General features: G+C 44.7%; 1 protein-coding gene across 1 annotated transcript in view; it reads right to left on the minus strand.

Moving 5' to 3' along the window:
- Nucleotides 1–22453, minus strand: part of galnt10 (UDP-N-acetyl-alpha-D-galactosamine:polypeptide N-acetylgalactosaminyltransferase 10 (GalNAc-T10)) — a 79142-nt gene that overhangs the window by 26696 nt on the left and 29993 nt on the right. Inside the window, exon 4 of the mRNA XM_080779772.1 lies at nucleotides 16286–16452. Coding sequence (XP_080635898.1) covers nucleotides 16286–16452 — 167 coding nt within the window. The remainder of the gene's footprint in view (nucleotides 1–16285; nucleotides 16453–22453) is intronic.

Here is a 22453-nt window from a genome sequence, read left to right on the forward strand (position 1 = left end):
GCTCTTCACCGCGGCTCGTGACGTCATGTTGTAGCTTGGTGGTCAGTGGTCACATAACCACCGAAAATCCAGACTATGTATGAGCCTTCACACCCCCCCAGAGAAGGAAGGTGAAGTCAGCTCATAATGACCATGGCGCAGTAAGGTGCTTATATGGTGATGCAGAACAGGTGTGCCAGCCAGGTGTTTGCTGCTTGGTATGTCCTCCAGAACGCCCGGCAGTAAATCCTGGCCTCCGCCTGAACCGGCCCAGCTGTTCTCATTACTGAGCTACTTGTCTGCCTCTGCCAATAATCTGTAACCTCGACCTGGTTCTCTATACCGCCGGGCGCTTGACCCACTAAAAGCGGGGAACGCATCTGTGTAGCGCAGAGGGGTGGGAAACGTTGAAGATGGAGAGGGCCACTATAGTTCCACACTCACCCCAGACGGCCACATTGCATATACTGTCATATTAACCCATTTTGACCTGAGATCAGATGTCTTCTATAAAAGCTACTGTACGTTTCTATGTCAGTCGATTTTTCAAAAATAGCAGACCTATACAAGCTCGTAGCGCGCCACTCGGTGGTTTTGAAAAACCTTGAAAATGTTGGCCGCGAATCTTTGAATATATATTCTTTCAGAGCAAAAGTTTTGTGTAGAATCGAGGTCAGTACAATGTATGTTTATACAGCATGAGAGACACAGATAGAAAGATAAAAGGAAATACTAGAGTACACACACACACACACACACACACACACACACACACACACACACACACACATCTGGAGATTCCTAAATACAAGCTAGTTGCTTCTAACAGCTGCTAACAAACCTACTGTACTGTACTGTAATGTATTTTGTACTTGTATTGTGGCGGTGCCTTAATGGCAGCATAATGTTGCATGCTGTAAATAGCGTTGCGACGCGTTGTGAGAGCTTTTAGACCAACCAAATGCAAAATTACTTGTCTTTTAGTTCTACTGCATCTCTTCTCCACTATAGTTTATTTGTGACAAAAGTGTTGATACATTTAGTCTTAGATTTAATCATCATAGCATAGTTTTTAATATGAAAAGCATTTTGTCTCACTTAGTGAGACAAAACTCACTTAGTGAGACAAAACTCACTTATTAGTGAGACAAAACCACAGCAAAACAACAATTAAACAGTGAGTGAGTGAGTGAGTGAGTGAGTGAGTGAGTGAGTGAGTGAGTGGGTGAGTGAGTGAGTGAGTGAGTTAGTGACACCAAGAGAGTGTGAATCAACCAAAGAGAGCATGAATACAACTGTTCCTCACAGCGCTCATAAATAAATACATGCATAAATGCATGGCATTATCAGCAGTTCTCCTACAGGGGCTTATGACCATGAACCACCTCTCTGCAGATAAACCCCTCTATCCCTTTATCCCTTTATGAACATTACTGGGTCTGGTTTTAGTTTTTATTATAAAAAAAAAAAAAAAAAAAGTATATGAATCATTCAAATCTTCCTAGCAGATTAGAACCACCAGATTAGTTCATGATTTGAGATTGAATTTTGGAAGCCAATCTTAGACGATCGGGATGGAATATGGAAAATGGGACAGATCCGTGCTGATCATAATACCAATGGTGATGCTGTGTGCCGATTAAAACATCTAAAATAAAAATAAAAATATGTAGGAGGAATGAAAAAAAAACTGTTTTTATCGGCCTGGCGGAGACAAAAAGGATCAGAGAGAGAGAGAGAGAGTGAAGGCCTATTCATAGTCTGGATTTTCGGTGGTGAGGTGACCACCGCTCCGGTGGTGAGGTGACCACCGGAGCTGAAATAACGTTGAGCGGTGGTGAGTAAAAACAGAGAGAAGGGCTGGAGCGGTTGGCGGTGGTTTGCTCTTCACCGCGGCTCGTGACGTCATGTTGTAGTTCGGTGTAGTTCACCTAACCACCGAAAATCCAGACTATGTATGAGCCTTGAGAGAGACCTATTTTAACCCATTCTGACCGGGAACCCGTTTTGGTGTCAGCATCATGTTATGCTTTTAGCTATTGAAAAACAGCAGATCTACAAGCTCGTAGCGCGCCACCGAGTGGCGCGCTATGAGCTTGTAGGTCTGCTATTTTTGAAAAATCGAAGAACGACTGACATTTTTTAGAATCTGATCTCGGGTCAGAATGGGGTTAATCAGACTAGTGTGTGTCCAGTGGAAACCTCGTATGAATCTGATCTCAGGTCAGAATGGGTTAATACTTTCTCTGTCGGCTAGCAGTTAGCATTCATGAAGTTCCCAGTGCCACCATCCGCGTTCACTTAACCCATTTTAGACCCATTCACTTTGAAAGAATATATTAATTCACAAAAGTAACGTAATTTGTATTGTTGACCTATTTCTAAAATATTAGCGCAACTTTTGTTCAACTTTGACCGCTTTATCACATGGAACTATTTGGGGCGTATATGGTGATATGGTGATATGGGGCCCCCACAAAATGACCGGAACTACTTAATATTTCACCAAAACCAGAGCAGAACTCCCACCACGGGACTCTGGCAATGAATTATTACAGTTGCAACCACTATATTAATGGAAAGCAAGTTAAAACAAATCTGAACTATCCCTTTAAGGTCGTAGAATGCATTCATATAGGACTCTTCTGTTTGGATGTATGGGCTTAAGGCCAGAAAAAGGTTTGCTTCCGCGGTGGGACTCCATCGACATCCAAAAGCTCTGTCCAAACTTTACTAGCGTTTCTTTCTCTGAATTGTGGCCCAGGGTTGAGGTGACATGAGGTGAGAGCAACGATGTTAGGAGCTCAATTAAAATAAATTAACGCAACCTCGCGGTTAGAATATATATTGGCACTTCTGACACTAGTGCAGAGGACACACGGTAATGAATGGCATAAATTGGTAGCGCTTTTCCAAGTGCTCAAAGCGCGTTACAACGGTCCATTCATTCATACATTTATGAGGTGAAGCGGCCAAACAAGTCGACGCCAGCGTCCTCACTTCCCACATTCACACACCAACGGTGGCGAGCTCACACCGACCGACTCACTGGAGGCAATGTAGGGTTCAGTGTCTTGCCCCAAGGACACTTCGACGTGTGGACAGGAGGAGTCGAACCGCCGACCCACGGATCATTGGACGACCTGCTCTACCTCCTGAGCCACAGACCCTGTGAACCGTGAACCATTTTCGAGCCACTGCGGCTTGAAAAATGGTTCACGGTTCACGGGGGCCTTCTTCAAGGCCATTTTCGTGCATTCCGTTGGCACTGGCGACCACAGCCCTGTAGTCAATGGTGGCACGTACTCATTTAAGAAGGTTGTGCCCGACGTGAGGCACATTGGCATTCCTATCTAAATGGTAAATGGTGCATTTATATAGCGCCTTTATCCAAGGCGCCTTACATAGATTGTGCATTAAATTCCCCCATTCACACACACATTCATACACCGATGGCGGCGGAAACCATGCAAGGCACCAACCAGCACATCAGGAGCAAATTAGGGGTTCAGTGTCTTGCTCAAGGACACTAACTCTGGGGGAACCCGGGTTCGAACTGGCGACCTTGCGGTTACCATCCAGCCACTCTATACCCCTGAGGCACCGCCGCCCACATCTAAAGGGGCATTCACACTATGGTCCCGGATGCGCTCTCGGGACCACTTGACAGATGTTGTGGTACCGCATCAATTTACAATTTAGGCATTTAGCAGACGCTCTTAATTCAGAGCGATTTACATTAAGCAAGAACAAAAAAGCATGGGAATACATCACATAAAAAACATTTATCATGAAACATGCTTAAGCTAAGAACGTAACAGTGGAATATCTATATAATGAAACTATACACTGTACTATGCTATACATATGATGACGTGCTATGACTACATACAATGCAATTATAGTGCTGCTCTACATAGCATCGGGACTGATGTGTCCGAGTGTTTTTAATTGAGTTTTTCCTTTTTCCTTTGTTATATACTTGCGTGCCGTGCATTTAATTGTCTGTATCTGTTAACTGACAAAACACATAATCTGTCAACTGCCGAATGAACATACAGAAGCCATCTGCTGCTAATTAACATGAGATTGGAGTCAGCTCAAAGCCTTAATTCACCACATTTTAAATATAGGAAGATTAAAATGCATCTGGAGATGATACCGAGTCATCTGACAGCAGCTGGACTATTCCCTATAGTCTGGACCACCAGTGTGTATAGGAGAGGAGAGGAGAGGAGAGGAGAGGAGAGAATGTCTAATATCTTGTGCATATGGTACCTGCTGATTTAAGCTATTTGTACATGCAGATATCTTTGCCTTTTGTCTCTCCTTGACATGTTATTTTCCACCATTGGAAGTTCTCCTCCACTTGCTCTCTCTCACCTTATTCTAATGTATCTTCATGAAAACGTGTGCGCTAGCACAAAACACATTTCACCAAACCTTTCTAAACATTTCACATTATCACATCTACCGGTGTAGCCGATATGCTAATGAAGTGATTCAGATTTTTTGACAGAATAATGCAACGCAGCTTTCATACCCATAGTGAAGCCTTTAGCCTGATTCTCTTCAATAACAGTGGACAGACTTTATGCCCCTTTGTTTGAGTTTTTGGGCTATGTATAGGAACCCAAAAGGGACCAAATGTGAGCTTTGCCTGTCAGCAGTGAAATATAACAACGTCGTGGGCATGCGTGCTCTTTGAACCAGACCTGGAAAGACGATTGTTTGAGCAGCGCTGCGTGAAAAAAAAAACCTCCAGACAGCCTTCTTTTGTTCCAGTTGACACATTAAGGTCAAGCACAATGAATGAGACTGAAGGGGCTTCAGGTTCAACCGGCTCCGTGTTTAATGAGAGTGAACAAGAGGCAGTCTTGTCTGGAGCAACGGAAGAGCCATCACTAGAGTAAAATATAAAGCGGAAGTCGACGTTAGTTATCATCGACACAATATTGAAACGCTCAATGCAAATATTTCAAAGGGCATGTTCTCCGTGCCGGATGACGACCCTGCACGGCATTGACATTTTGACATTGACTTCACGACTGTATGATTATGAACGCAACTAATGATCATTAACATCGAAGCCAAGGTCAATCATTTTTGCATAAATACACACCGAAGCCTCATCATCTCTGCCATCCCATTCATGGATTCCTGCTGGCTCAGAAGATCTCTCTCTGTCTCCCTCTCCCTCTCTCCTCTCTCTCTCTCTCTCTCTCTCTCTGATTAATTCTCCACGCTCGGCACAAGTTACAGATACAGTTCAGTCACCTCCGTCTATTTAATGAATGTTCTTAGGACGGAGCTCTTTGTCCTGTAACAGCTTAACCCATTCTGACCGGGAACCCGTTTTGGTGCTAGCATCATGTTATGCTTTAGCTATTGAAAAATAGCAGATCTACAAGCTCATAGCGCGCCACCGAGTGGCGCGCTACGAGCTTGTAGATCTGCTATTTTTGAAAAATCTAAAAAACGACTGACATTTTTAGAATCTGATCTCAGGTCAGAATGGGGTTAATCAGACCAGTGTGTGTCCAGTGGAAACCTCGTATGAATTTGATCTCAGGTCAGAATGGGTTAACATTGAGACAAGCACCGTAAGGTCGCTGTCGGACGGCACTAATAAATCACGCCATTAGAGAGAGAGGAACCGCACGGAGGGACACTCATTCATCCGCCCGTCAGTTCACCCGCTGCACCCGGGAAGAGGGCGAGCTCCTTACATCACCTCACTAACGACGGGCCACCTGGCAACATTAACCCATTCTGACCTGAGATCAGATTCATACGAGGTTTCCACCGGACACACACTGGTCTGATTAACCCATTCTGACCCGAGATCAGATTCTAAAAATGTCACAGTCGTTCTTCGATTTTTCAAAAATAGCAGACCTACAAGCTCGTAGCGCGCCACTCGGTGGCGCGCTATGAGCTTGTAGATCTGCTATTTTTCAATAGCTAAAGCACGACATGATGCTGACACCGAAACGGGTTCCCGGTCAGAATGGGTTAACCCATTCTGGGCCGGGAAACCCCCTTTTTGGTGTTTATAACTTGTGTTATACTTTAGCTATTGAAAAAAAATAGCAGATCTACAAGCTCATAGCTACGAGCTTGTAGATCTGCAATTTTTTTGAAAAGTCTCGTGTGCAAATCTTTGAATATATATTCTTACAGAGCGAACATTTTTAACTCGAAGTATTTGCTTCTGGGGGGGGGGGGGGGGGGGTTCCTGGAACAACATATTTTCAGATGGGGGTCGGCGGCCAAATACATATAATAATTCTAGGTGGTCTTGACGTGGAATATTTTGAGAAGCACTGACAGAAAACATGAGGTTTTTCAGAAGACATTTTGTAGAATCGTCCTCAGGTCTAAATGGGTTAAACACTGAACACTTTGCAACGCAGGTGAGCATAGGAGACTGGAGAGGGGGGGGGGGGTGGGTGGTGGGTTATACGGCGTTTAATTACGAGCGAGTTAATTAGACCTGGATAAATTAGATATTGGACTCGTCTGGCTTCCCGAGAGCGGAGAGAGAGAGACGATAAATCACTCTAATGAGAGAAGAAGAGGTCCATGTCCACACGAAACACATCCGTCTTTGTTAGGGCTGTGGAGCGCAGCCAGATGATTGGCCGACCGGGGCGGTGACATCACGTCCACACCACCGGTCGGCCCAGGTGGGTGTGCAGCCTAACGTACAGGACCAGTGGTGGGAAAGAGAAAGTACCGAACCCATTTAGGCCTGACATCGACATTTAAAAATTCCTTCTAAATCACGAAAATTTTCTGAAAAACCTCATGTTTCTATATCAGTGGTTCTCAATATTTCATGTCAAGGACCCCAACAGTTATATGTTAGTTTCGGCCTCCGACACCCATCTGAAAATATGTTGTTCCAGGGACCCTCCAGAAGCAAAGATTTGATTTAAAAACGTCCGCTCTGAAAGAATATATATTTATAACGAACATTTCAAAAATAGCAGATCTATGATCTTGTAGCGCGGCACTCGGTGCCGCGCTACAAGCTTGTAGATCTGCTATTGTCCAATAGCTAAAGTAAAACATAATGCTTAAAAACAACAACAGAGGTTCCCGTCCAGAATGGGCCAAGTAAAACGTAGAACTATGTAAAAGTCCGGAATTAAAAATGTACTTGAGTAGAAAAGTACAAAACAGTGTGTGCTTGTGCCAATGATACTCGAGTGTGTGCACTGTGTAGCGAGTGTGTGTGGGGTGGGCGGGCAAACTCTGACTCTTAACACATTATGTGCCCTTTCATTCTTTCAAAATAGCGACCCAGGGTGCCCACTTTTAGACCCACTTTTTGACATTTTTAAAGAAAAAACTAAAAACTAAATGTTTTTGTTTTTTTACCAAGACGTCCACAGACACAGACAATTACCGCACTACATGCGGTAATTCCTAGGACGCCTGTGGACGTTTTGGGAACAAAAAGTGTTAAAGTGAACGCGTGTGGTGGTCCTTTCAAATTATTTGATCGGCACAAAATATTGTGTTTGTCGTCATGACTTGTCACGATCCGAGTTGGCTTTGTCCGCGGCGTAACCGTCTTTGAATAAATACTTTTTGAAAAGCCTATGGAGAAAATGAATGGAGAATCATTTCCTGGGCCACTCGTCGTTCTGAAAGGGGGGCGGGCCTGCGACGCTCTATTCAGGTGGAAAATAGACGATTTACACACTTGCCCTGTAGAGTTAACCTGACGCTGCCAGATCCAAGAAGCTTGCAACACAAATTTTTTCACAGCTTATTGGGATCTGGGATCGCGGAAGCAAATTCGATGACGGGGCTGTTCCTTTTTTTCAAGATACTTGGTAGATGATTGGATGGGACCGTCTGTCTATCACCGTGTGGGCGTGCAAACACAACCAATCATATTGACGTGTCTATATAGCTTCACATCCGGTTTCGCACATATCGCGCACTTAGCTCACGCTGATTGGTTCGGTACGGAACGGATTGGTGTTAGCTGAACTCCCTGAGAGATCCCAGATGGAAGCTGTGTTGGGGAACATGCCCAATACCGCCCCCATCTGGCAGCGTCAGGTTACTGTAGAGTGGCCATTTTCGGCAAAGACATCAAGGTGTTGAGAAAAAAGGGGGGGAAAAAGCATATCTATTATAGATCCCTGTGGAACCCCCCGTGGTCAAATGAAATAGTTCAGTTCAGGTTTGAAATTAATTCAGCAGCAGCACATTTCAAATACTACTACAAATATGTAAAACATGGCTTTTATGCCTCATTTTGTCAGGATCAGGCTGTGCGCGCACACACACACACACACACACGCACACGGTGCCAACGATTGCAGCTGAACATTTATGACTCCAATTAAATATTCCAGTGACCCACTGAACTCCCTGCTCCCCCGAAGCAAGCTGGGAAAGATTTGAAGCTGCTTTTCTGGAAATGCCATTTAAAAGTAATATTGCCGCACGCACGCACACACACACACACACACACACACACACACACACACACACACACACACACACACACACACACACACACACACACACACACACACACACACACACACACACACACACACACACACACACACACACACACACACAGTCAGTGAGTGAGGTGGCTAGAGATGTATTAGGGAGGTGCTGTGAGGTTTAACACTCACACTGTGAAATGATGAAGGCAACCAGTTTGATGTGTGGTGGAAGAGAGAGAGAGAGAGAGAGAGAGAGAGAGAGAGAGAGAGAGAAGGAGATGAATGATGGAGGAGGATACATAAGGAGGAGAGGAGAAGAGAGGAGGCACAATGAAGTGATGAAGAACTAAATGGAACGGTTCCAGAGTCACACAGTCAATCTCTGAGGATAAACCTGCACCTGTGTGTCTCTCTCTCTCTCTCTCTCTCTCTGACAGTAAAAGAACACACCCGTGTGAGGGGCGCTCTTATCATCTTACCAGATTAGGTGATGTAATGATGATGTAAATCAAACGGTGTCAAAAGAAACATTAAATTATCTTTATTGTTAATGGCATTTAATGTTTGTGTTAGGGACAAGATGACGTACATTTTCCCTTCATTGTCAATGACGTTTTTAAAACAAACATTGTACTGTATATAGGAGAGCTAACGCTCCTCAAAAATACTAATTTAACCCAAGAGGTTGTTTTTTTCCCTCCAAACACAAACGTCATCAAACCAGGTTGGTTTGTTTATTTTTGGAACACAGTTCTTATATATGATGCAATCTAAAGGCCGGTACACACTAATGCAACTACTGCCAGTTGCAAGGAGTTGCATTGGTGTGGACTGGCCTTAAGAACTGTTTGGTTGCAAGTTGCGACTATAGTTGTATTGGTGAGGTTTGGCCTTAAGTTTCCGTTATGGGGTTTCCAGTACAACCATATACGCAGTGACCCAGGGGTAGTGACTTCTGTACCCTATAGAGGTGCAGAACATACTATACAGGCATTTAAAAACAACGATGGGTAACGTATGCTTTCAAGCGACCGTGTCATTTTCCACATAATTATAAGAATAGGATTCAAAAAGTCCCCCCCCGCCCCCCCCCCCCCGCCCAAGGTTTAGGACGCTCAAGGGCAGGAATTAATTATATTACGCAGCCACTACTCAGTGGAACGCTCCGTCAGCACATCTGAAAAATGAGCTTAAGTTATTCATACTAATTGTGCCGAGATGAACTCCTGAGATCCCTGTTCTTACTGGACTGTCACTTGACTACAGATTCACTCGTACCCGTGTGCCTGTGTTGGGTCCATTGTCCTATGTGTGTTATAGCATAGACTACAGATTCACTCGTACCCGTGTGCCTGTGTTGGGTCCATTGTCCTATGTGTGTTATAGCATAGACTACAGATTCACTCGTACCCGTGTGCCTCTATTGTCCTATGTGTGTTATAGTATAGACTACGTACAGATTCACTCATACCCGTGTGTCTTAGTTGGGTCCATTGTCCTATGTGTGTTATAGCCTACCGTTTTTAACTGCCAAACATTTGTGTGTGTGTGTGTGTGTGTGTGTGTGTGTGTGTGTGTGTGTGTGTGTGTGTGTGTGTGTGTTGGGATTAATGCAACCCCCATGCCCTGACCAACACACGCACGTACACACGTACACACGTACACACACACACACACACACACACACACACACACACACACACACACACACACACACACACACACAGGGAAAAGGGGATTACAGCGAGAGAGAGAGAGAGTGAGAGTGAGAGAGAGAGATTAAGTGAGAGAGTTGTTGTAAATGATCACACCAGCTGTTCTCTGAGCCTCTGGTCATTTTATATATATATATATATATATATATATATATATATATAAAAAAGAGAAAAACGTTCCAAGGAAGGGACCGCACACTCCAGGGAACAGAGACAACTTACTGCATCAAAGTTATTTATTAGCACGACTCGTTTCGCCGTGAGCTTCGTCAAGTAACGAAGCTCACGGCGAAACGCGTCGTGCTAATAAATTCATTCCTTGGAAGGTTTATCTCTTTCATCATCCTGGAGGATGGCGTTAGGTCACAGATTCTGAAAATATGGGATCGCCAACTGTTTCCAGAATCTCATCCCGATATCTCAACGCATTGAGATTGCCTTCAATGATGACAAGTTCTGTCTTGCCTGTGAGAGAGATACTGTCCCATACCTGATACCAACCAGGTGTTGTGGCTGCGTATGGATCTTCCAGACGCTACAGAGTTCTCCAACACTGAGTATCAAATTAATAAAGTGTTAAATTGCACGTCATCATACATACTGGGGCTCTTTTTAAATGTTTGTCCATGTTTGGTTTTAGTTTTTAGCTTGTGTTTTTAAATAGGCTCTATGTTTTATGTTGCACTGCCAATAACTGAGGGGAAACGATATTTCATGTTCTTTTGTATGCAAGTACATAGGAAAATGACAAATAAAATGATTCTGATTCGGAAAATGACCAATATGTGGGTTTTTTTCCTTGTTACTGTGGGAGAGTGCAATCATCCAATCCACTAAGCAACCACTTTTCTGGAGGCACAACCCACATGTTTAGCTGTGTTGCTCATTCCACGATCGCCCGATCCTTACAAACTACACCTCGTTGTAAAGGTGACTAATCAACGATTAGAATTATATAAAATGCAATGCCAATTGGTATTAATAAAGTGGAGAAATAAATAAAGAATGGACCAAAGTTACGTTACGAGAGTTTAGAGAATTCCCTCAACACTAAACCTATAGACTAAAATGTTAGGAAGGGACTACGGTAGAAGAGATCCAGTAGAACTGAAAGGCATGTCATTTTATTGTTTGGTTGCGTGCGCTCCAAATTCGTCCAACGCGAAATGCTGTGTGCAGCTTCAGGAGGGTTAGGGCAATTATAATAGTTAATAGTTAATAGTTCAGTTCAGGTTCGAAATTAATTCAGCAGCACAGCAGCACATACTACTACAAATTATGTAAATCATGGCTTTCATGCCTCATTTTGTCAGGATCAGGCTGCACGTGCGCACGCGCACACGCACACACAATAAGGCAATTCTCCCGAATGCTCCCTTTGGGTATGGCGTGGAAAGGGGGGCATTGGCAGTTGTTTTACAGACGGGTTTAAGGGCAGGGGCTGAAGCCCAATTTGATGTCTGCGTGTGCACATGTGCCTGCATGACACATGACAGCTGTGAGTTGAGTTCCTGCCATGCCACACGCGTGTCATTAAGAAGAGTGACAGCTCGTCAATATAAAACCTCTACATCCATGACGACGGGTCATCTGACATGACGGTTATGATTGACGAGTCATCAGACAGGCCGTCCGTCCACAGAGACTTCAGGTTACCGTGGCGACATGATGACAAACGGAGATAGTGGGACCAAACAGGTGTCACGTTCCAATGACAGGCGATGCCGGCTGCTTTGACATAATCATGTCACGTTCAATGACAGGCGATGCCGGCTGCTTTGACATAATCATGTCACGTTCAATGACAGGCGATGCCGGCTGCTTTGACATAATCATGTCACGCTCAATGACAGGCGATGCCGGCTGCTTTGACATCCTTACAGATGGAGTGCCACGATTTTTGTCCACCCTAAAACATGATCATCAGGTATTATTATAATATAAGGAGGAAGAACCTTTTTCCAAAAAGTGTACAGTATCTGTTAAAATCATATGCTTTTATGTGGACACGCCCACCAGTTCAAGTATGCCTGGTTTGCCTGGTGGGTGGTGATGGGTGGTGATCCATATATGGATATGAAGAATCAACTGACTGAGAGAAAACGCTAATGTTACTGCTGCTGAATTAGTTAGATTTTCGCTAGAAGCAGACTGTATGATAATATGAGTGACTGACTGTTGCAAACGATACAGAGACACCTCCCTAACAATAACGCCGAGACAGCTTGTTTATTTTTGGACCACAACGCTTATAGTAGACGATATTAAGATCACCCCATGTTATTCTCCATAGAGAAATTACTTCCGCGAACCAGGGGAATCGTCGGGATGAGCCAGTTACGTCAGGACTTCGGTGCTCTATACACCATTGCACATAAAAACGACTCCAGGGTGTCTAATGAAGTAACGTTTTCTCGCTACACGTGACATCGTACAGTACACCCTCCAAGAATAACACAGGTCACTATGAGTCACTATTTCTCACTGCTCGTTTCACCTCCCCCCCCCCACCCCCCCAATGGCAGCTGTATCTCTGAACCGCCATGTGCAGGAAAATGTGTTTCAACAAGATAAGAATTTTAAGGTACATTAGTTTAGCTCCCAGGTCTGCAGAAAAATAGTCTGACCAGAATACACAGCAGTCACTTCTACCTGTTTAACTCACTCATGGCCACTATAACCCCCAGGCGCTGTTGCTATCACCACCATAGACTCTCGTTCTATTGGGCTTGGAATACTCGTCCGTTTCCGGTCCTTGAAAACCAGCTAGCGACCGCCCGCTAAAAGCTAGTGTGACGATGTTCTATTTAATAGTCTTTAGAGGCATTCATTCATTTTAAAACGTGAGGTAACCTGGGATTTAGCATTGAGCCGTTAATCAGTGTTGATTTCGTCGACTACCTTTGCACCGTTAGGTCGTCTCCTCCTTGGTGAGTGGAAGTCTTCCGCGCATTTAAAGGCGTAGTGAAATGAAAAATATGTTTTTCACACTTTTAGACCATATCCGTGGTCATCATATGGGCATACTTACATAAAAGACACACATCGATAAAAGCCAATAAAAATGAAGCTCACCCGTTTAATTCCTCATATCTGCACATCCGTCAAACCCTGTCCAACACAGCTGCTACTGATTACAGAAATTCCGATTCAGAATGACATCGAGACAGTGCATTACTCCGTTTCAACTTAATCGTCACGCTAAAATATGTATCTGAAAACATTATAGGGTAGAAATAAGCCACATAACAGTAAACTGGTACAGCTGGCCAACTATCTGACTTGTAAACAAACACACACACACCATGCCCTGCGTATAGCATAGCTACCGTCCCTAGCTGCCGTCCCATCGCCTGAAGGGATGCGACGCTCTGATTGGTTCAGAAACTTCAGAGCGGTGTTTAAGTTGAAACCGTCTGAAACGTCAAAATACAATGCCCACCATTTCCGTTTCCCTACACCTTTAATTACATGTGCGAGCTCTACCGTTCAAATCACCTCCTCATTTACACAATAACAACAAGCAGATGCTAGTTCCCCCGCACATTCTCCTGTTACGCAACTGAGCCACTGATTGGCTGCAAACCAAGAGAGCCACTGACTGACTGCAAACCGGAATGGATAATCCGTACAACACATAAAAGGCATTAGTTGTGAAACGTTGCTGAAGCGCTCGGCTCCCAAGAGAGGAGTGACTCGTGTCGATCGTCACATCACACCTGGTGACATCCTGAACGTTGCAGGTGAAGGTTGGGTTGCCAGTATAAACCCAGTGGTGTAATCCAGTCATGCTTGATGTCAGTCATACTATTGAGCAGAACATAAGCCACCGATGCCAATGGGGAACAGCTAGGCTCATGATGGCTGGTGTGAGGGAGAGTTCAGCTCAAAGCCTTAACTTACCACAAAGATATATATATATATATATATATATATATGATTGATTAAAATACAGCCATATATGATATGATTAGAATGCACCTGGAGATAATGTGACATTTGAAAGCAGGTGGAAATTACACTGTCTGGACCATAGACTGCATGGCACATTAGAGAGGAGAGGAGAGGAGGAGGAGAAGAGAAGAGAAGAGAAGAGAAGAGAAGAGAGGAGAGGAGACTGAGTGAGTCATTTGACAACAGGTAGAAATTACACGGTCTGATACAGGAGAGGAGAGGGAGAGGGAGAGGGAGAGGGAGAGGGAGAGGGAGAGGGAGAGGAGCATAGGCAGCTCCCGGCAAGATCCGCTGGCAGAAACAAGACGGCACCTGCAGCAGATGAGCTTAATTAATTAGAGAGACGGAGAGAGAGACACGCATGTGTGTGTGTGTGTGTGTGTGTGTGTGTGTGTGTGTGTGTGTGTGTGTGTGTGTGTGTGTGTGTGTGTGTCAATTGAATAAGGCTGCAGACCATCAGTAATTAGCAGATAGAGAGAGAACCGTTTCACGCTACCGTATGCCACAATTGAATGGGATTTTTCCCCAGACTTGTTTTTTTCAGTGGTGTGACCACTCCTACAACCAGCAATGTCCGTATGTATGTGTACACCCTATGTATGTGACGTTAATGAGCACCAGTATATGACTATTAGTACCAGTAGGGGGCGCCAGAAACAGAGAGAGAGAGAGAGAGAGAGCACTGCTCTGTTGCCTGCTAATGAGAGAGAGAGAGAGAGAGAGAGAGAGAGAGAGAGAGAGGTGGGAGGGAGTTGCACCACTCAGTTCACACGGGTGTGATTTTTCTTTTCTTTCCTGGAAATAAAAACGTCTGTGTTTCCGAGGCTAAAACAGGGGCAGACAGGTAACACACTCACTGCTTCATTCATTCAGTTTCTCCTGTATGAAAACCTATATTCCTTATCCCATTTTGGGCGAGGGAAACCCCTTTTGGTGTTAGCATTATGTCATGCTTTAGCTATTGAAAAATAACAGATCTACAAGCTCGTAGCGCGCCACCGAGTGGCGCGCTACGAGCTTGTAGGTCTGCTATTTTTGAAAAATCGAAGAACGACTGACATAGAAACATAGCTTTTTCAGAAAACTGTCAGGATCTAGAAGACATTTTTTTAATCTGATCTCAGGTCAGAACGGGTTGATACTTTTTCTTTCTCTTCACACTGAAGGCATCGGGAGAGATCACAACAACAACCAACAGAAAAGGTTTGACTGGAAAAATAAATAAATAAATAAAACAAGCCATGACTTTCCTCTGACTTCTTTGAATTGAAAAATAAATAAATAAGTACAGATAAATAAAATAAAAGGGGTGCTGTATGTTCTTTCATCTCTTTGTTCTTTTTGTGTTTAATAAAACATTGTAGTCAACTATAGACCAGAGTCGATGGGAAATTAATAATGATTCGAGCATTCATAGTATTTTCAGTGTTGAAACTACAACCCGGGACATTATGATCATTAACCCATTTAGACCTGAGGCCCAATCAAAAAAGATAAAAATAGGTTTTTCAGAAATCTTTAAGGATTTGGAAAACTTGTTTCCAATCCCGTCAGAGTGGTGCTCAACCTTTTTCACGTTGAGGACCCCCAGATTTACCTGTATGGGGTCCCAGAGATAGAAATGCCATTAAATGGGGGTCCGTAGACTAATAAGCATGTTAAACTGGGGGTCCTTGAAATTAAACGGGTTCAGAATCACTGCTAGAGCCGTAAAAATGTTCTCTAATGGGGGTCCCTGGCATAACTTTTCAAATGGGGGTCCGCAGGATCATTTTGTGTCAATTTGGGGGTCCTTGACATGAAAAAGTTTGGGAACCTGCATTTCATGCATTCTTACTGAAAGTACACCAGGCACTAATTCTCCCATTCTCAATTCCAGGCTATTGTCTCAGCAATGACTCAACTTTACACTTGGCGGCCGAGCGCAAATCAAAACAACATGCACATGATTATGAATATAACAAGATGCTAGCGTTAGCACGGGCTAGGCACGCACGCACACACACACACACACACACACACATTGAAATAAAGGCCTCAGTCACAATCGGATAAGATATCCAGTCTGCTGTGCGAGACGTGTGTACACATATGTACGTGTGTGTGTGTGTGTGTGTGTGTGTGTGTGTGTGTGTGTGTGTGTGTGTGCGTGCGTACCTTTATCACTGAAGTCGTCCACCAGGATGAGCTCGTGGAGGAGGTCGGGGGGTGAGCGGTTCAGCACACTGTGGACCGTCCTCAGCAGAGACGACCAGCCCTCGTTGTGGAAGGGGATGATGACGCTGCTGTTGGGGAGACGCTCCGAGTACAGCTTCTGTTTGCAGCTGGAAGCACAGCGACAGACACAGTGTTAAACCAGCTGGAAGCACAGCGACAGACACAGTGTTAAACCAGGTGGAAGCACAGCGACAGACACAGTGTAAAACCAGCTGGAAGCACAGCGACAGACACAGTGTTAAACCAGCTGGAAGCACAGCGACAGACACAGTGTTAAACCAGGTGGAAGCACAGCGACAGACACAGTGTAAAACCAGCTGGAAGCACAGCGACAGACACAGTGTTAAACCAGCTGGAAGCACAGCGACAGACACAGTGTTAAACCAGCTGGAAGCACAGCGACAGACACAGTGTTAAACCAGGTGGAAGCACAGCGACAGACACAGTGTAAACCAGCTGGAAGCACAGCGACAGACACAGTGTAAAACCAGCTGGAAGGCAGCACAGCGACAGACACAGTGTAAACCAGCTGGAAGGCAGCACAGCGACAGACACAGTGTAAACCAGCTGGAAGCACAGCGACAGACACAGTGTAAACCAGCTGGAAGCACAGCGACAGACACAGTGTTAAACCAGCTGGAAGCACAGCGACAGACACAGTGTAAACCAGCTGGAAGCACAGCGACAGACACAGTGTAAACCAGCTGGAAGCACAGCGACAGACACAGTGTTAAACCAGCTGGAAGCACAGCGACAGACACAGTGTTAAACCAGCAGGAAGCACAACGACAGACAAAGTGTTAAACCAGCTGGAAGCACAGCGACAGACACAGTGTTAAACCAGCTGGAAGCACAGCGACAGACACAGTGTAAACCAGGTGGAAGCACAGCGACAGACACAGTGTTAAACCAGCTGGAAGCACAGCGACAGACACAGTGTTAAACCAGCTGGAAGCACAACGACAGACAGTGTAAACCAGCTGGAAGCACAACGACAGACACAGTGTTAAACCAGCTGGAAGCACAGCGACAGACAGTGTAAACCAGCTGGAAGCACAGCGACAGACACAGTGTTAAACCAGCTGGAAGCACAGCGACAGACACAGTGTTAAACCAGCTGGAAGCACAGCGACAGACACAGTGTTAAACCAGCTGGAAGCACAGCGACAGACAGTGTAAACCAGCTGGAAGCACAGCGACAGACACAGTGTTAAACCAGCTGGAAGCACAGCGACAGACACAGTGTAAACCAGGTGGAAGCACAGCGACAGACACAGTGTAAACCAGCTGGAAGCACAGCGACAGACAGTGTAAACCAGCTGGAAGCACAGCGACAGACACAGTGTTAAACCAGCTGGAAGCACAGCGACAGACACAGTGTAAACCAGCTGGAAGCACAGCGACAGACACAGTGTAAACCAGGTGGAAGCACAACGACAGACACAGTGTTAAACCAGCTGGAAGCACAGCGACAGACACAGTGTTAAACCAGGTGGAAGCACAGCGACAGACACAGTGTAAAACCAGCTGGAAGCACAGCGACAGACACAGTGTTAAACCAGGTGGAAGCACAGCGACAGACACAGTGTAAAACCAGCTGGAAGCACAGCGACAGACACGGTGTTAAACCAGCTGGAAGCACAGCGACAGACACAGTGTAAACCAGGTGGAAGCACAGCGACAGACACAGTGTAAACCAGCTGGAAGCACAGCGACAGACACAGTGTTAAACCAGCTGGAAGCACAGCGACAGACACAGTGTAAACCAGCTGGAAGAACAGCGACCCCTGGGGGTCCCCGGACCCCACCTAGAGAACCACTGTTGTAAACTAAACGCTGCTGTCAGGATAGTGTCGCGTATAATATATACTGTAGCCAGACAGCTATTCCACAATCTCTAAATGGCTCAGAATGTCCCCGCCCAAAATGTGCCATCATTCAGACACTGTATTGAACACAACAAAACCACAAACAAGTGGGAGTGTGTGCGAGTGTGTGTGCGACTGTGCGCGTGTCGTCTACTGTGGGCAGTCGGATCGATGCGGTGCGTAGACTGTGTAGAACTAGGATGGCAGAGAGGATTGATTCCAAACAGCTGTGTCACTTAATCAAAGAGAGGCGGAATGCGAGCAGCTCCTCAAGCCGAGTCGAGTCTGTTTGGAAGTGATTGGAAGATGTGCACAATATGCCTCGTCCAGTAGCCTCGTCTTTAACCCATTCTGACCTGAGATCAGATTCATACGAGGTTTCCACTGGACACACACTGGTCTGATGAACCCATTCTGACCTGAGATCAGATTCTAAAAATGTCAGTCGTTCTTCGATTTTTCAAAAATAGCAGACCTACAAGCTCGTAAGAATGGGTTAACCCATTGAGACCTGAGACCAGATTCTACACCTAAATGTCTACGAAAAAAAATAATATATATGTTTCTATATCAGTGGTTCTCAAGCTATTTAATGTCAAGAAACCCAAAAATGTGTATGTAATTGGCTGCTGCTGACCCCCATCTGAAAATATGTTGTTCCAGGGACACCCCAGCAGTGTTCATTTTGTCGACGAAGACTAAAGACTAAGTCGACTAAGGTTTTTCAGAAGTCTAAATAGGACTAAGACTAAATGGTGTGTGTTATTTAAAACACTAAGACTATAAGACTAAATCAAAATATTGTGGAAAAAAGGTAACACAGATCTACAAGCTCGTATAGCGCGGCACTCGGTGCTATATGAGCTGCACTCGGTGCTATATGAGCCTGTATAGATCTGCTATTTTTCAAACAGCTAAAGTTTACAATAAGGGTTAAATAAGTGGTTAAAAGCTATGAGACGACACAGGTGCGTTCCAGGCCTTAACACATTTTGTACATAATACGTCCTGAAACGTCATAAGGATTGGAACCGAGAGGTGCCTTAGACGTCTGTGGACGTCCTAGCGACGTCCAAACGACGCGGGGCGAGATAATAATATTCAGAATAATTACTTTTTTTTTTTTGGCATTTCGCTTTTCGCTTGCCGTATGCTAACGCTCTGTGAAACTATTAGCTTGTCATTGACCCCCATGTTAGCGCGGCGGAAAGAATGACTCGTATCTCCTGATCCAGGGCGCTCTCCGTGGTGATGAATGGATCGATATGCTGGCGCTGCGTTTCTGCTCCTCATCCGTCTCTCCCGCAAAATATGAACTCTTTTTGGAGCGTATATAAATATATTAAGATGATCGGAGATTGTGATGGCACTTTGTCAGTCAACTTTTTTAAGAAAGTATTTCCGGTTCATGGCTTTCAAAATAGAAGCGATCACTACTCTGGCGATTACTCTGGCGCAAGCAGCGCCTTTATTTTGATGCAGTTCCGGTACTAAATGTGTTAATGACCTAATTAGACTAATCTCCTCCATCTGTCACGGTCCACCACAGTGCAGTGCAGCTGTGTCAGTATATTATATGGTGAATGACATGTTGTTGGTCCGTTAGTTATAGTACCAAACGACTTTGCCGTCAGGTATTCAACCTGTCAGCTTCTTAATCCTCACTTCCAGCGACAACCAGTCCTGGTGGTGGATCGCTTTAACCCCTTTTGGTGTTTCAAGCATTCTGTTATATACTTTAGCTATTGAAAAATAGCAGATCTACAAGCTCATAGCGCGCCACCGAGTGGCGCCCTACGAGCTTGTAGGTCTGCTATTTTTGAGAAATCGTTAAAATGTGCCTCAAATCTTTCAGAAAATTGTCATGATTTAGATTTTTTTTAATGTCGACGTCAGGCCTGAATGGGTTAAAGGAGGATGGCAGCTATATACTGCAGCCCATTGATTTGGGATTAGATTGATCCGTGTCTGGCTTTAGATTTAGCAAAAAAGGTGAAAAGTGGAGACGGAGAGAGAGAGAGAGAGAGAGAGAGAGAGAGAGAGAGAGAGAGAGAGAGAGAGAGAGAGAGAGAGAGAGAGAGAGAGAGAGAGAGAGAGAGACAGACAGACAGACTTCAAAGGAGGGATGTAACAAGAAGAGAGGCACGAGGAGCAGTGATCGACAGAAACAGAATATTAAGGCCCAGGTTATTATTATAAAATATGAAAAGGTTCAGGGGAAATTGCTTGGCGCCTTTCAAGCTACAGTATGTTCTCTATCCACCCTCTTGAAACCAAATACCACAGATAGACCGGCAGACTGGTCTATCCGGCATGACCAGAGAGATACGTTGTTGTGAGCTACGGTAAGATTGTATATTATTACAAAAGAACCCTGTGAAGTGACTAAGTGAGGGCTGCTCATGATGATGTAAAACAAACGGTGACAAAACAAACATTAAAATTATCTTTATTGTTAATCTCCGTCCTGAGCGCTGGGCGTTTACTATTTGATAGGACGGAGAACTCCGTTTATGCCGCGCTCGGGGTGTTAATGGCATTTTTAAAACAACTAAACTAAAACTAAAAACAAACATTAAACCTGTATATAGGAGGGGCTATAGCCGCCAACATACGGAGCCAATCCAATTGGCCGACATACGCCGCAAGCTCCCAACTTGCGCTCCGATTGGCCCGAGCGACGCCACCAACAATACACAATGCACAATCCCTGATTGGCCGAGGCAGTCACCGACAGACGCAGCCGAGGACAGTAGTTTGCGCTCTGCTCGCACAAGCAATGATGGCAGAAATCCATAGTGAATTGGGCCAGTCTTCTCTCCTGTGTCTCCCTATAGTCCTACACACCACCTCTCTCTCTCTCTCAGCTTCCAAACAAATATGGATCGATAGAAACACATTACTCACCTAAAAACACCACAGACTGAAAGCCTTAACTTTGAACAAAGCGCTCTATTCATTATGTATGGGCCGTGTTTGTGTTTTCCCTGTTTTACCAACCGGTGGTTTTTTATTTGACTCCTAGTTCTGCCTATAGTACCTGTCCCCCAGGTAACAGTTTAGTTTTATTTCCTTGCCATGTCTTTAAACCCTGTAGGACTTTGAAGATTTGCAAGATTTGCAAGAATGTAAAGTACATCCAAACATGTGTGAAGTGGGTGGAGCTCTTATCGTTATACATCATCCTACATCATCTCATGAACAACTGAATTCATGTGATTGGTTCGCCAATTTGCTCGTCTACATATGACGTAAATTCACCCTTCATTGTCAACGGCATTTAATGTTTGTGTTGCCACAAATTTACGTCGTATTTGACGGACATAATATGACCTAATTTCTCCTTGCATTGTCAATGACAAATATGAGACGTGTGGGGACAAAAGCTGTATTATGACTATTATTATTATAATTTCCACCTCCCCCTCAGCTCCCAAACTAATCTGTATCAATAGAGAAAACGTATTACAGAGAGAGAATGTATTCCGTTGGGATTCAGTCACCAACTCGGTCTCCTCAGGACGGACTCTGACGCATGACTGGTATGGTTCAATAACCCCTTTTGGTACTTTAGCCATTGAAAAATAGCAGATCTACGTAGCTACGAGCTTGTAGATCTGCTATTTTTAGAAAAATCGTAAAAATGCGGTGCAAATCTTTGAATATGAGCGAACAGATGGGGGTCGGCGGCCAATTACATACATTTTTGGGGGTCCTTGACATGAAAGTGTTTGAGAACCACTGATATAAAAACAGAAAACTGCCAGGATTTAGAAGGCTAAATGGTCTAAATGGGATAACAGAGCCTGTCTCCTGCCGCCTCCTGACACCATGCAGGTACAGAGAGCACTTTGATAAGACCTGTGGCTGTTAAGATTAATCCATTCAGGACGGGGAGTCTGGAACCCCTTTTAGTTTTTTTTTCATATATTTTTTATCCCACGATTTTGTAAACCATTTTTTACCCCTGTGTCAATCATCTAATGTGATCCTGGGCTCTACACACCCTCCATCAACCTAGTCCCCATATATGGGGGACAAGGGGAGAGCAACGGACTTGAACTCATGCTTCCTTCATGCCTGAGTATCCAAGTTTCTCCTTTACACCTGACAGGGGGGAGTTTCCCTGGTTGGACGTAGCGCGTGGAAGGAAAACGTTATTCCAACCAGTTCCTTTCCCCTCCATCAGGCGCCCCGGCTGGCCAGGGGGAGGTAGTTTAGAGACCAGGATTACTGCATG

This window comes from Protomyctophum bolini, assembly GCF_963924005.1.
Source record: "Protomyctophum bolini genome assembly, chromosome: 13".
Taxonomy (NCBI): Eukaryota; Metazoa; Chordata; class Actinopteri; order Myctophiformes; family Myctophidae; genus Protomyctophum; species Protomyctophum bolini.